Source organism: Gorilla gorilla, chromosome 16 (assembly GCF_029281585.2).
Source record: "Gorilla gorilla gorilla isolate KB3781 chromosome 16, NHGRI_mGorGor1-v2.1_pri, whole genome shotgun sequence".
NCBI lineage: Eukaryota > Metazoa > Chordata > Mammalia > Primates > Hominidae > Gorilla > Gorilla gorilla.
In genome coordinates, this window is record NC_073240.2 from 28,523,340 (window position 1) to 28,538,338 (window position 14,999).

The 14,999-nt window shown below is 40.9% G+C and overlaps 1 protein-coding gene across 4 annotated transcripts in view; it reads left to right on the top strand.

Moving 5' to 3' along the window:
* The window catches only part of GABRG3 (gamma-aminobutyric acid type A receptor subunit gamma3), a 566,172-nt gene that overhangs the window by 288,805 nt on the left and 262,368 nt on the right, over window positions 1-14,999 (top strand). The window contains exons 1-2 of one of the 4 annotated variants that reach the window (XM_055362497.2): window positions 9,394-9,507; window positions 11,362-11,472. The exons of 2 other annotated variants lie outside the window; for them this stretch is intronic. In XM_055362497.2, the coding sequence (XP_055218472.1) occupies window positions 11,470-11,472 (3 nt within the window). In that variant the 5' untranslated portion in view covers window positions 9,394-9,507; window positions 11,362-11,469. Of the gene's footprint in view, window positions 1-9,225; window positions 9,508-11,361; window positions 11,473-14,999 lie in introns of those variants that run through there. One more of the 4 variants, XM_019011355.3, reaches the window with a different exon arrangement.

Below are 14,999 nucleotides of genomic sequence, written 5' to 3' on the forward strand. Positions count from 1 at the left end.
GGCAGGAGACCATGTGTCCCTGAAGGAGAAGGAAAGGTCACGTGCACCAGGCAAGGGGAGCTGAGTGCCTCGGTGTTTAATGGGCCCTCCCGTGCATTTGCGTCTGTTTGCTGTTTTGAGGTCTAAGCTGGAAGTAGTCTGTGGACTCTTCTACCCGGTAATCCTGGGTGTCTTTAAACAAGATCCCTCTCCACGTTGCTGATGGTAAGAGTGCTATGTCCAAAGCAAGAATGCAACAGGATGTGTAGAGCTCATCACCACTGAGGGCCTTAGTGATTCCTTTCTCCATCTCCACTTCCCTTCTTCAGTGAACAGTTTCTTCTCAGGACCCAGTTCTGCAGCGTCAGAGGATGATACCTGGGTCACCTTTCTCGTTGCCGCCCCCACCCCACCTGAGTATTGAGGAAGCTCACACGGTTCCGTCACACGTTTGTCATTCTTACTCATTTGAAGTGGGACGATATCCTTACCTGGTGTAGATATTGTCTTCAGCTATTGGAGAACTTTGTAGGGAAGCGTATGTAGAATCAGAAGACAATTACATGACTTAGAAGAAATCTATTGAATTAAGGTTCTTTTTAAAATTTGCAAATGATTTTGAGAAAATGGAGTCCACGTAATTATATGCCTTGTCTGTTTCTTTATTCTGCTTAGTGCCACTTTCCGCACAAAATAAATACATTTTTTTAAATCAGCAAATAATTTTGAGATAACAGAGAGTGCACTAACTTATATGTTTCCTCTTTCTTTCTTCACCATGCCTAGTGCTATTTTCTGCAAGAGAGAAACACATATTTTCTCCACTGATTACTATATTGATTTGGCACAGATGAGAGCTACTGGTTTTGAATCAACCGGACTCTCATTCCCATTGTAGCCCAGGATAAATATTAAATAAATTCCACTTTGGAAAGGGAACCATCAAAACCCACTTAGGTCAATGCCAGGGGCTGTCACAGATAATGCAGAACGCTAGTGACGTATCAGCAGTCATGACAAGGTGACAGTGACCATAAACTTCTCGGAAAGAAATCGATGAGAAATTTACCACTAGGGCTTATACGGAGAAACAAAGGTGATTTAAATTTAGCACAGAAATGTGGCGTTACAGCCAGAATCTTGTTTTCCAGAGTTTAGTGATCCATTGATCTCAACCCCCGTGGTCAGTCATCTGTAAACTGTTAAGTTCTGAGAAAATTAACCTGCAATATGTAATGCTGTTTTCTGCTGAAGTCACCAGGTCCTAATTTCCTCTAGCTGTTCCTTCTATGACAGAAACGACTGATACTAGGATATTTCCCCACATTAAGAGATTTGAACTTGTCAAACACTTTCTCAAACAAGCAGATGAGACCTGTGATTAGCCATTTTAGGAGCAGATGGGAGCGTCCGATGCACAGATGGAACCCAAAATATTTAAAACCTTTGTTTTCTTTCCATCTATCTGTGGGAAAATTTTTAAACTTAAATTTATAAACCCCAAATGCTATGCCTGACTCATCTCTGCAAAGTTAATGGTATTCAGTTATGATTTCTTACACACATATTTGTGAATTCTTTTTATGTGTGGGGTCATGCTGCAGGCTGAGACAGTGCACATGGTCCCATGTTTAGACAACCACCGGACGGACTGTCGCTTAATAAATTGCGGTGGTAAAACGCCTGTAGTCCCAGCTGCTCCGGAGGCTGAGGCAGGAGAATGGCGTGAACCTGGGAGGCGGAGCTTGTAGTGAGCCGAGATTGCGCCACTGCACTCCAGCCTGGGCGAAAGAGCGAGACTCTGTCAAAAAAAAAAAAAAAAAAAAGAAAGAAAGAAAAGTGCTGGAAGAGAGAAGTACAGGATGCTTTGCGAACATATACCGGGGAGACGTGCCAGATATAGTAGGGGATGGGAAGGGCCGCTCCCTTGAGCTGAGAGACTGTTGGGCAAGGGAGGGGCACAGAGGAGAGGGCAGGATTCAAATCAGAAGTAACAACAGAGGGAGGATCTAGAAGCCAGAAGAAACAGACAGCGGCCTCTGGAGAAACTGGAGAAATGGTTAGAGAGTGTGAGATTAGCCCAAATACTAAACATAAAATAAAAGTACCATATCCCTTAGCATCCATCCTTTTCAAAAAATAAAAATAAAAAAAAATCAAACTCTAAAAATCCACCTAACCAAATTAGTCCTAAAAACCCAATTACCCATTAACTAAATGCTTCCCCACTGCCTTATTAAAAATCAAAACTGCCCCTCAAAAAATATTAGTTTATCCCCTTATAAAATACTATATGAACTGCCTTATTTACATTGTACTACTAATGTCCCTACATTTAAAACCAAACATCAGTTCCTCAAAACCTATATACTTAGTCTACTTTCTTTTCTCTTAAAACAAAGTATCCTAACACGAACACTACCGCTAAAGCTCCCAGCACATCAACACCAACCTAAAAATCACATCCTCGTCAAAAAATTTATAAAAAACCCTCAAACCAGCTTAAAAAAAAAAAACCTTATGAATACTCCTAACTACTAAAACTACAATCCAAACAACAACAAGAAAGTAAACTCACCACACCTAAGTCAAAAAACCACCACCATCACCTTCAAAATTATAAGCCATTATTCCAAAGTCAAGCCCTACCGAATTAAAACAAAAAAAATCTTAATTCTTAATTCTTCTATACCTTTTATATCGTCTCTCCCTCTTTCCTCACTCTATTACTAATTCATTATTAATATAACTGAATCTCACCCCAAACCATTATTCTTAATACTTATCTTTTATACCTTATAAAAATTTAAAAAAACAAAAACAACCAACTTCTTCAAATAAATATCTCTACCCTATTCCTCTAATTTCTACAATTAACCCTAGTTCTCACCATTATAATAATCTACAAATCAAAACACCGTTCCTTTACTCCCACAGCCTAACAACCTTATAATAATTAAAACTACATCCTTTAAACCACCCCATACCAAAGTTAAACCTCTACAAAAAAGTTTACATCAATCTAAAGCCCCTCTTCCATTTTACCAAAAAACCCACTCTCCCTAATTGCCAATCTCACCAATACAACCCTATCCTTATTTCTATTACTACCTCTACCTCCGCTGACCCTAAGCCTGCCCCCAGTCACTTCTATAGTATAAAAGCCAATGTCAATTGAAAATGAAACGCAAAAACAAAAGTCATATTAAAAATAAAAACTTCTACTCTCCTTTGTTCTAAATACTCTCATAACAACCAGCCATACAAAAAACACCCTTCTATGCAAAAATAAATTTATTTTGCTAAAAATCCTTTATCTAAATACTCATTTTTCCTTAAAACTCTAAGCCTTATTTCTAACAGACAGCAAAGGGTGGGTACCTGAGACACAGCAATAGAGACAGGTGGAAGACGACCCAGGTTCCCTGGGCTTCACATTGGAGCAAAGGGAAGCACTGAAAGCATTAGGCAGGGAGTTACATGAACAGACACAGGTCTTCAAGGACCATGCTGGTCCCAACTAGGAAACACGATTTGAGCGAGCACTTCCATTCCAGCTACCAGTCCTTTATCAAGTATGGACATTGCAAATACTTTCTCTCAGTCTGCAGCTTGCCTTTTCATTCTCTCAGCTGTGTCTTTTAAAAGCAGAAGTTTTCAATTTTGATGAAGTCCAGTTTACCAGTTGTTTTCTTTTCATGGATCATGCTTTTGGTGTTTTATCTAAAAACTCATCACCAAATACAAGGTCAAGAAGATTTTCTCCTGTGTTTTTTTTTTTGTTTGTTTGTTTGTTTGTTTGTTTTGAGACTGACCTTCGCTCTTGTTGCTTAGGCTGGAGTGCAATGGCAGGATCTCGGCTCACCACAACATCCACCTCCCGGGTTCAAGCAATTCTCCTGCCTCAGCCTCTCAAGTAGCTGGGATTACAGGCATGTGCCACCATGCCTGGCTAATTTTATATTTTTAGAAGAGATGGGTTTTCTCCATGTTGGTCAGGCTGGTCTCGAACTGCTGACCTCAGATGATCTGCCTGCCTCAGCCTCCCAAAGTGCTGGGATTACAGGCGTGAGCCATCACACCCGGACCTGATTTTTTTTTTCTGGAAGTTTTAGTTTTCAATTTTACATTTACATCAATCATTTATTTTGAGATAATATTTGTATGCAATATGAAGTATGGATTGGAATTCTTTTTTTTTCTGCTTATGGATATCCCTTCTTTCAGTACTTTATGCTGAAGATTATCTTCTGCATTGGTTTTTACCTTTGTCAAAAAATTGGTTTTGTGGACTTTGTTCTGTTCCATCGATCAATCTGTTTGTCTTTATCACACTGTCTGGATTACTGTAGCTTTCTAATAAACCTTGAAATCAGATTTTGATCCTGCACATTTGTTCTTCTCTTTCAAAGTTACTTTGAGTGTTTTAGGTGCTTTGCATTCCTACAAAAATTTTAGAAATAGCCTGTCAATTTCTAAAAAATGTCCTGCTGGGATTTTGATTAGGAATGCATCAAATCTATCATTTGGGAGAATTAGCTCTCAATATTGAGTCTTCTGACATACAACCACAGTCTATTTCTCCATTTATTCCAGTCTTAAAATTTCTCCCGGTAATGCTATGTGGTTTCAATGTACATATGTTTTACATCTTCTGCCAGATTTATGCTCATGTATTTTACATTTTTGATGGTATTGTAAATGGTATTTTTTATTTGAACTTCTAATTGTTTGTGCCTAGTATATAGACATACAATTTATTTTTGTATATTGATATTGTATCCTGAAACTTTGCTAATACCTTTCTTTATAGTTTGCATAAGTAATTATATCATCTATGAATAACTACACTTGTACTTCTTCCTGCCCAATCTATATGTCTTCTATTTCTTTATTTTTTCATGTGTTGTTACATTGGCTAGAACTTTCAATATAAAAGTTTAACAGATGGAGAGCAGATATCCTTATATTGTTCCTGATCTTAGGGGGAAAACATCTAGTCTTTTACTTTTTTTTTTTTTTTTTGAGACAGAGTTTTGCTCTTGTCGCCCAGGCTGGAGTGCAATGGTGCGATCTTGGCCCACTGCAACCTCCTCCTCCTGGGTTCAAGCAATTCTCTTGCCTCAGCCTCCCAAGTAGCTGAGATTACAGGCATGCCCCACCATGCCTGGCTAATTTTTGTATTTTTAGTAGTGACAGGGTTTCACCATGTTGGCCAGGCTGGTCACGAACTGCCAACCTCAGATGATCTGCCTGCCTCAGCCTCCCAAAGTGTTGGGATTACAGGCATGAGCCACTGCACCTGGCCATCTTTTACCTTTAGAGTATCATGTTAGCTCAATGGTATTTTTTTCTTTGAGACTGTGTCTTGCTCTCTTGCCCTGGCTGGAGTGCAGTGGTGCAATCATAGTTCACTGCAGTCTCAACTTCCCAGGCTCAAGCAATCCTCCCACATCAGCCTCCCAAGCAGCTGAGACTACAGAGGCCACCAAGTCCAGCTAATCTTAAGAATTTTTTGTAAAGAGGGGCTCTCACTATATTGCCCAAGCTGAGCTCAAGGAATTTATAGATGCCATTTATCTGATTAAGGAAGTTCTTGTCTATTTCTAGTTTACTGAGAGTTTTTTTAACACAAAAATAGATGAATTTTGACAAATTATTTTTCTGCATCTATTGATATGATTATATGCTTTCCTTTTTTAGTTTATTAATATGATTACTTAAATTATTGCAGTGAATTACATTAATTGATGAGCAGATCCTAGGCCAAGCTTACATTCCTGCATTAAACCTCACTTGATCATGATGCATCTTCCTTTTTATGTGTTGTTGGATTCAATATACTATTTTTTAAAAAATTGCTTCTATCCCCAGTGAGGGATATTGCTCTGTAGTTTTCTTTTCTTGCTATGTCGTTTTCTGGTTTTGATATCAGGGTAATCCTGGCCTCATATAATGAGTTGGGATGTAGTCCCTCCTTTGCAGTTTTCTGGAAGGTGTGTAGAGAGTAGGTTTTATTTTTTACTGATATTGTTAGTACATTCACTGGTGAAGTCATCTTGACATGGAGTTTTTTTATGGGAAGAATTTTTACTGAAATTTCAATTTTAACATAGATACAAAGATACTCAGATTATCTATTTCTTCAGTGCAGTTTGGCCATTTGTGTTTTTTAAGGAATATGTCCATGTCACTTCAGATACCAATTTATTGTCATAAAGTTCTTTAAAATATCCTCTTATTCTCCTCTTAATATAAGTAGAATCTATGGTAATGTCACCTCTTCTGGTTTTTGATACAACTAATTTGTCTTCTCTTTTTCCTGCTCAGTCTGGATATAGATTTGTCAATTTTATTAATCTCAACCAGCTTTTAGTTCAACTGATTTTCTCAATTTTTTTTATTTCATTAATTTTTACTCTGATTTTTATATTTCCTTTCTTCTGTTTTTTGGAGGCAGATGTGGTATCAATTTGCTTTTCTTTTTCCAGTTTCTTAAGGTGAAAGCTGAGGTGATTGATTTAAGGTCTATCTTTAATATTGCCTTTAGTGCAATATATTTTCTACTAGTTCTGGTTTAGATACATTCTGCATGTTTTGCTATGTTGTATTTTTCAAATTCATTTCAAATATTTTGTCTCTGTGCAGTTCTGTCTTCTAATACTCTGTCTTGCAAACTCTACCCAACTTGGTCTTCCCATACTCTCAGCTTCATTTCTTCACCTCAAGGAGTCCTCTTGGCTTCCCCTTGGGTGTTCCTTTCTCACACTAAGACCCAGAAACTCTTCTAAGCCAGTTAGCTGGGACAATCATAGGGGTCACCTCCTTTGATTTTCATTTCTCAGGGATTACTGAACCTCGTACACTGTTGCCCAGGGTCTGTCTTGCAAATCTCTTGTTTCATTTATCTTGTTCATTTTTTGTAGTTATTTCAGGCAGGAGGGTATATCTAATCCTTCTTCCTTCATCTTGGCCAGAAGCATGAATCACATCCTTCACTTCCGCCAGTGTCCAGTGGGCATGCCTCTCAGCTGGACTACTGCATCGCCTCTCCACTGCCCCCTAACCAATCTGTCATCCTCCTGCCAGGGCAGTTGGCCTCACCCAGAACTCCTCAGTGGTATCCGTGATTTCAGTGTAATATCTACACAACTTTAATTTGTAACCAATACTTTTTTAAAAGTTTCTATTGGTCTACTTTATCCTGTACCTCCCTTAGGCCCCCTGGACCTGCCCACCATCACCTGATTCACTAATTCCAAGTGACATGTTGTTCTTATTACCCTGTGCTTTCTGTGTGTGCTGTTCTTTTCCTAGCATGGCCTCTAATTCCAGGTTTTCCCAGAAAGTTCCTATCCTAATTTCAAGCATCAGCTCAAAGTTGTATCCTCTAACCATCACTTCCCCACACTGTGTTCTCGCTCTTGTGTTTGCACTGCATTTTCTACATATCTCTCTCCCAGCAAGTTTCATATTTTAAATGAATTTTCACACATCTATGTGACTACAAGACTCTAAAGCCCTTGAAAGCAAGCCACAGCATTTATATTTCATCTTTTGTGTCTCAGGCCCTGCGTAGTCCTGACATTAATAGGTGACACGAGTACATTTATGGGCTAAAACATAAGTCAGCTTGAAATCGGCCTGAGGATCATGTATCAAAAGGCATCACTGGGTCAGCAGGAGTGGTGATGGGCAGCCGAATGATCTTTCATTGTTAATTTTCATATATATATCCATATCTGTCTATCTATCTACATGTCTGTTACAAATATATATGCCTATATTAAGTTTTAAGAATCTTGGAAAATATTTTACTAATATAAACTAATATTAACTATAATATTCACTAATATTAGCTATGTTATTGAAACATTGAAATTTGAATACTTCTGCTATGTCCTCTTATAGAGAAGTGATTCCCTTTCTACCCAAAATTCAAAGAAATTCAAGTCCATTGCAAAAGGGAAGTCAGGAATAGATAATGAGTATTCTAGATAGAATCCAAAATAGCAGGGTGTAGAGTAATATAAAAATGGTGACAATAATAATACAACTCTTAGAAAAATGAATCAAGTTTTTCTCCATTAATATTATGAATGATCTGTGTTTGGGCTTAGGATCTAGAAATGTCTCTGTTGCAGGAGAGAAAAGCCATGAAGAGGAGGTGTGTAGATGTCTGATAATTGATTTTTGTGTGTGTGCCTTATGTCTTTAAAATACGAACGTTGGTGTCGGTGTGGAGCTTGACCGTGCCAGTTTGTTTAGTAGAGTCCCTCAACAGCTGGTCACGCGGCCCTGTTTGTTCGACTCAGAAATCATAGCCAGACAGATGGAGAGAAAAAGTTCTATTGAAAGATAGTAAGTGAAGTAAGCCCTGCACAGAAATATTAATACTGCCTGATGTCACTCATATGTGGAGTCTGTACAAGTTGATTTCACAGAAGTTGAGAGAGGAATCGTGGTTATCAAAGGCTAGGGAGGGCAGGGAGAAATTGGAGAGGTTGTTCCACGGGTACAAAGTTACAGTTAGAAGGAATAAGTTCTGGCGTTCTGTGACCCAGTGGGGTGACTACAGCAAATAACGATGGAGTGCATATTTCAAGAGTGTTAGAGATGTAACTCTAAGAGTTATCACCAAAAAGAAATGGCTAAAGTGATAGATATGGTCACGATCCTGATTTGATCATTATACAGCTTATACGTGCACTGAAAGATCACCCTTACCTCATAAATGTGTAACATTATTTCATGTCAATCATAAATGAAAATGTAATTTTTAAAAAGGTGATGCACCATGATTCACTATCCAGGACCAAACATTATAAGGGGAATGGATTAGCTCAGGCCGTTCTTTGGGGGAATGGGTGGCCAGGAAGAAACAGTCGAGGAAATTCAACGGATGAATTCAAGGTCCTGGGTGGTGAGGATTGTTATTTGTTGTGATTTTACAATAACTTTAAGGACTGAGATATGGAAGCCTGAGCAGAGAGGTGAAGCGCTAACCCTACAGGAGTTTAGCTCTCTGTCCCTCTGTCCTCCCATGCCAGGAGGTCCTGCAGACAACAAGGAGTACCCGAGAGGACAAGGGAGAAAGGCTCTTCCACAAGTGAGTGCTCCCTGCACTTGCCCTGCGCGCTCAAAGGGCTTGTCCCGACATCCTGACCCATTCTCCAGCCCTGCGACAGACCTTTGAGGTGGGTGTGGCTCTTCCACCAGAACTGCCTCCGCGGGTGCCTCTCGCTGCCACCCGCACTCTGTCCTCCTCGTGCTCACTGCTTTCCACGGGTCTTAAGCAGGGAGCTGCGCAAGCTGGTATGCCAGGTGCTGCAGATGAATGAGGCCTAGACCACGCCCTCGGAGCTCAGGCCATGCCCTCAGAGCAACAGGCCACGCCCCGGAGCCCCCAGGCCACGCCCTTTAGGAGATCTCCCCAGAAGCTGGGGTGAGGGGTACAGAAGAGGATGGCTGCCGGGTATGCAACCTAGAGTCAGTCAGTCACAAACATGGCAGGAAAATAAGCTGTCTGTAAGTACCTACTCTTACAGCCTCCCCTGGGAAACGTGTGGGAGCGGGTGTGTGGTGGCTGGCACAGCGCCAGAGGGACCTCCTGCACCAAGAGCCAATGCACCTTAGATCAGGAGAGAGAAGAGCGGTCAGGGACGCGTAGGCAGGTGATGGGGAGGTCTGGAGGAAGCTTTGCTGTTAAAACCTGTCTTTTCCATCACGCTGACTACTGTTGAGGTTCACATCTAACTTAAACTGGGGTGGCTTAATTGCATAAGTATCCCCTGGGAGCTTGTGCATTCTGGGGCCCTGGGTGGTTCTAGTTAACCAGTTTCCCCACAGGTGACTATTCCCCTTCCCTCTGACTCTCCTTGAGGGGAGTCTCAGGCCCCGCCTGGTGCACAGGCAGTTTGTTCAGTGGCACTCTCACAAGAGGGAAGTGGGGAGCAGCTGCTGGCATGGGCCAGATACAGTCAGGTGTCAGATGCCCTGGGCAGGGTTTCCATCCAGACTGTCCTCAGAGACTAGTGGATTTCTTCCCTCTTTCTTATACTGTATTCATTCCCCGTGGGTAACTAGGTGTTTCCTTGACAAAAGGAGTTTTAGCTATTCTCACAAGGGTGAGCTTTAAGGTTCATGGAAGTTGCATATGTGCTGAGGTGGCCTTGTCTCTTGGGCACCCAGAGTGTTTAGGTTCCACTGTCACAAAGGCTCAGTCATCACTGGGCCAGGGTTGGAACCCCCAGGTGGGGTTGTGTCATATTGCTAAGTGACATACAATGTGGGCTCTGTGAGATACCTGAGTGGGCTTTATGTTGTCATTGATCTTAGAGCCATGGTATGTCTGTAACAGTATAGTACAGTGGTGTTTTCAAAGACCTCTGCAAAGAGGTGTCTATGATTGCACCTACTCTAAGCTGTTCCAAAGAGTGTTTTTGTATTTTTTTGAAAGTCTGGCTGCTAAGTCAGGGCTGAATCATCCACACCAAGACAAGAGTTGAAGACTAATTAGAGTGACTACAGCCCACAGCGCACCATTCCAGCCACCTCTGAAGGGAGCAGAACACTGGTGGGGGTGTGCTTTGCTCTCATTCAGAAAGAAGAGTGCTTCAAAAAGACATTGCTTGTTTTATTTTTTTCCTTCAAGAAAGTAACAGAAAAAAACCCTGGCTGCTCAGAGATTCAAAATAGAATCAGGACAAGTAGACATTATGAGTTTTAATAATGAGCTAATAGAAAAGTGTTTTCACTAAAATATTTTACCATTGAAACATATACCCTACAACAGGCATTGAAAGATTCTGTCATATAAAGGGTCATAGAGTAAATATTTGGTCTATTGCCGCCCCTCATCCCTGCACTTGTGCAAAAGCAACCATCGACTACACATGAACAAATGAATGTGGCTGTGTTCCAATAAAACTTTATTTACCAAAATAGGTGGTGGGCTAGATTTGGCCATAGTTTGTTGACTCTTATTCTACAATGATAAAAAAAAAAATACAAGGAGTAAAAATGATAGAGAAATGTGTCCTCTAAGCCCAAAGTAGAATTGTCTCAGGATTCTATCTGATACATGAAAGATGCTGCATTTTTTGGAGTAACTGTATACAGCTTATTTCAATCATGTGTCTAATACATTTTTCTTTTGGATTATAAATTTTGTCAATAAGGTTCAGGCTACAGCAAAGAAACTGAACAGTCAAGGGCTTAAAAAACATAGAAGTTTATTTTTATTATTTCATGTAATGGCCCTGCTTTGAGCCATCAGGTCAGTGGAGTGACTCTGCTCTTGTAAATCAGAAATCCAGGTTTCTAACATGTTTTGATCCATCACTACCAAGACATTAACATGTTCTGCATGGTTGAAACCAGGTTGAGTCTGTCTTCAGTTGATAGCAAGAACAAAGGGAGTGTAGAAGAGGAAGCTGATGGCTCAAGGCGCAGAAGTTGTATGAGCTGTTCTCAGTCCACTGGCAAGAAATGGTTAGTCTTATGCTGTGTTGCATGGGAGATAAGGAAGTACAGTCACCTGAACATAAGACAGGTAACAGGATTATCTGCCTAGTCAACTGCTGTATATCAGTGCCTGGTGCAGTGCCTGGTTCATAGTATCAGTATAATACACATTTGAATGACTGAAACATTTTCCCGAGTATAATCCTAATCACATTTCCCAGACTTTCTTATCTGGTATATTTATTATCTATTGTTGCATAATACATTGCACCCAAACTTAGCTTAAAACAACAAATGGGATCTTGCCATGTCTGGGATTCAGGAATTCATGAGTAGCCTAGCTAGGTGGTTCTAGCTCATGGATTCTGAAGAGGTTATAGTCAAGCTCCTTTCTAAAGGTTCAGCTGAAGGAGGATCTCCTCCCAAGCTTGCCCATGTGGTTGTTGGTGTGAGACCTCAGCTCCTTACCGTGCGGATCCTTCCATAGGCTGCCCGAGCTTCCTGACAACATGGCGGTCATGATGCTCTGGAGAAAGAGACATAAGCATTCCAGGAGGACACAGCCTTCACTTATGTATTGTATAGGATCAAGGACAGAGTAGTGACTGGAAGTGACAATCCATGTGCCATTGCATGGTCCGACTGCTTGTCCTGCTGCTGAGCTATCCAAAGACTGTGGTATTTGCTTTTTTGTCTTAGTTTGTTTAGTGTTGCTGTAACACGACACCTGAGGCTGGGTAATTTATAAAGAAAAGAGGCTTGTTGAGCTTCCACAGGCTGAGAAGTTCGAGGGTATGGTCCTGGCTTTTGGCAGGAGCTTTTGTGTCTTGTCATAACATGGCAGGGAAGGTCAAAGGGGAAGTGGACAGGTACAAAGAGGCACCAAATCCAAGGGCTGTCCTGCTTTGCAACAACCCACTCTCTCAGTCCAGCCTCACCACAGCAAGAACTCACTCACTACCATGAGAACTGTACCGAGCCCAATGGCCCAAACACCTCCTATGGGCCCCACCTTTCCACACCACCACACTGGGGATCAAATTTCAACACGAGTTTTGGTGGAGACCAACAAACCCATATCCAAACCATAGCAGCCCTCAAGACTCACCCACTCCTCCATGGAGCACTTCTACCCTCATCTGATTTACCATCCTTCCTACTTATATAACACAGACATTATACATGCATAGTGCTTTGCTTACTTTTAATGCCCAAACAATTATTATATCATCCTACCTAAAATGACACTGCAATGAGTCATGGCAACTAATAGCATTTTCATTAAAAAATAAATTAGTCTTAAGGCACCGCCTTATGAGAGATTTTTTAAATTTAAATATTGTGCATTTTCCACCAGTTCTTAAGTTAGTAAAGTGTTTTTGGTAGACATAAAGACCAATGCCATAGAAATGCCGAGAGTTTCTAAATTGAAGTCTAGTAAGGGCAAGAGGATAGAATTAGAGCTGCAATAACCTGAACTTGGAGCCACAGCGTGCTGCCTGAGCATAGTGAATTTGCTTAACCATGACCTCTAGGATTTAAGCAACAATAAAATGTAAGGATTTTATCCATGATGAGGGGCATTAATGAACTCAGCCATGCATGTGACAGTCTCAAATGTTAAGTAGATTTGCAGTCTATGCATTTTAAATGTCCCCAGGTTGTCAAGTAACCTTGAGCTTTTGGTGAATACCTAAGTATTGTTGTTCAAAATTTCATGGTTCTTTCTATATGTACCTGCTATCCCTTCGAGTTATATATGTAGTTTTATCCCCTTCTGGCAGGGGGTAAGACCAGCTTTCATATAGCAAATACTTTAAATATTATAAAATAACAATATTTTTAGTATCTTAAACAATTTGTTGAGATAGAGCTTTTAAACTGGTCCTCCTACTCAGTCAGGACCTGTGGGAATTGAATGGAGAAAATGGTGTTTAATGAGCAGTGTCCAGGAAAGTTCATCCCCCTCTTGGGATACTTGTCTCAGACTGCATCAGCCAGATCAGCCAGGTCAGTTCCCCCAAAGACTAGACTGAATTTCTGATGGTTCCCAGTGCTCATCACTCTTCCTCTGTCTGTTTTGGCATAGGAGAAAATGTATCTTCTTGTTAAGAACAGACAAATGATCAGTTGTCCTCAGTGTGTGGCCAGGTTTCGCATTCCTTTTCCTATGACAAAAGGAAACACTCTAATCATTTAAATTAAAACCACCAAGAGAAATGTAAACATTAGCCCCTGATTTCTGTGACTGCAGGTCCGATGGGGAGGCTTATGGCATTATTTAATAGTGAGAGCAAATGACAATGAGCACAAGGAGGTGGGAGAAAGTGGGGGGCTCTGAGACTGGAGTGGCAGAGAGATCCTGTTGGGCAATAATGACCTTCTGCAGGTTTCTGTTGACTGCACATCAGTCTCTGCATCTGCAAAAGATATGCATGATCCTGCAGGACCACAGGACTTGTGGGAACAAATAAGAACCCGCAAATGAGAACGAGCAGAGGCTGTTCATTCAGAGTTGCTTTAGTAAGGGAGATCAGCCACCATCCCTTGCATTTGGCAGACTTAAGAGCAGGCAGGGTGGGAAGGCTCTGTGGTAGAAGGGAAGGCTTTGGGTAGGCCTTCCCTTGAGGAAGCTGGCACAGGCTAACAAAAAGCCAGGCATTCTTTGTGATGGATTTGGGGAACATATTTGGCTTTTTCAGGTTGGTTCGGAGTTGGAAATGACAGCACAAATTAGGGAAGCTTCAGTTATTGACAGATCCTGAATATGCTGTGCCAATGGTGCAAATGTGGTGGTTTAGTTTCCCAGGCTGTTTGCTGCAGAGGTTTCCCAGGCTGTTGGCTGCAGAACTCAGAGTTCTGTGGTCTGGCCATTGTCCGTTGTCTGTTCTTTCAGACTAGAATATTTCATGGATTACATGAGATGCTGCCAAGCACCCAGAACAGCACTTCATGCACAGTAAAGCTTCAGTGTACTGTATGATAATTTTAAATTATTAAGAAATAAATAAGGCTGGGCCGAGTTACTAAGAGAGTTGGGAATGGGAATGATTAGCTTTTTTTAAAGGAATTTTGTTTTATAGTTCATTAATCATAAAGGAACAAGAGTGGCGTGGTGCAGGTCTGTGTTGCCTTCTTGCTCATAGCATCTCAAAACAGGAAATGCCTGGTCCACACAATGCATTAAAGGGTAAGGAAAACATTTTGACAAAGCAAAGTCGAAGCAGGCTCCAAATTTGGATTGTGAGACACGTATTTTATGTAGCTTGTGTAGATATCATTCCATGCCACTGGGATCACATGTTTTATGAGGGTAGTACAAACACTTCTATTCTATATCACTTCTTCCCAGCTAAAATAGAAACAGGAGTTTGATTGATTGGATGTCTGGGAGAAGTTTGTGGTTTGTTTAGATGAAAGTAAAGGAAGAAAAAAATCAGAACTTGATAACTAATAAGATGCTCAAGAAGGGAAAGCCAGAGTGAGATAGAGGTCTGCAGCCAGGGGCTGACATCCTTGCCTGTGGCAGGGAAGGAGGGGAGAATCTGTTGGGA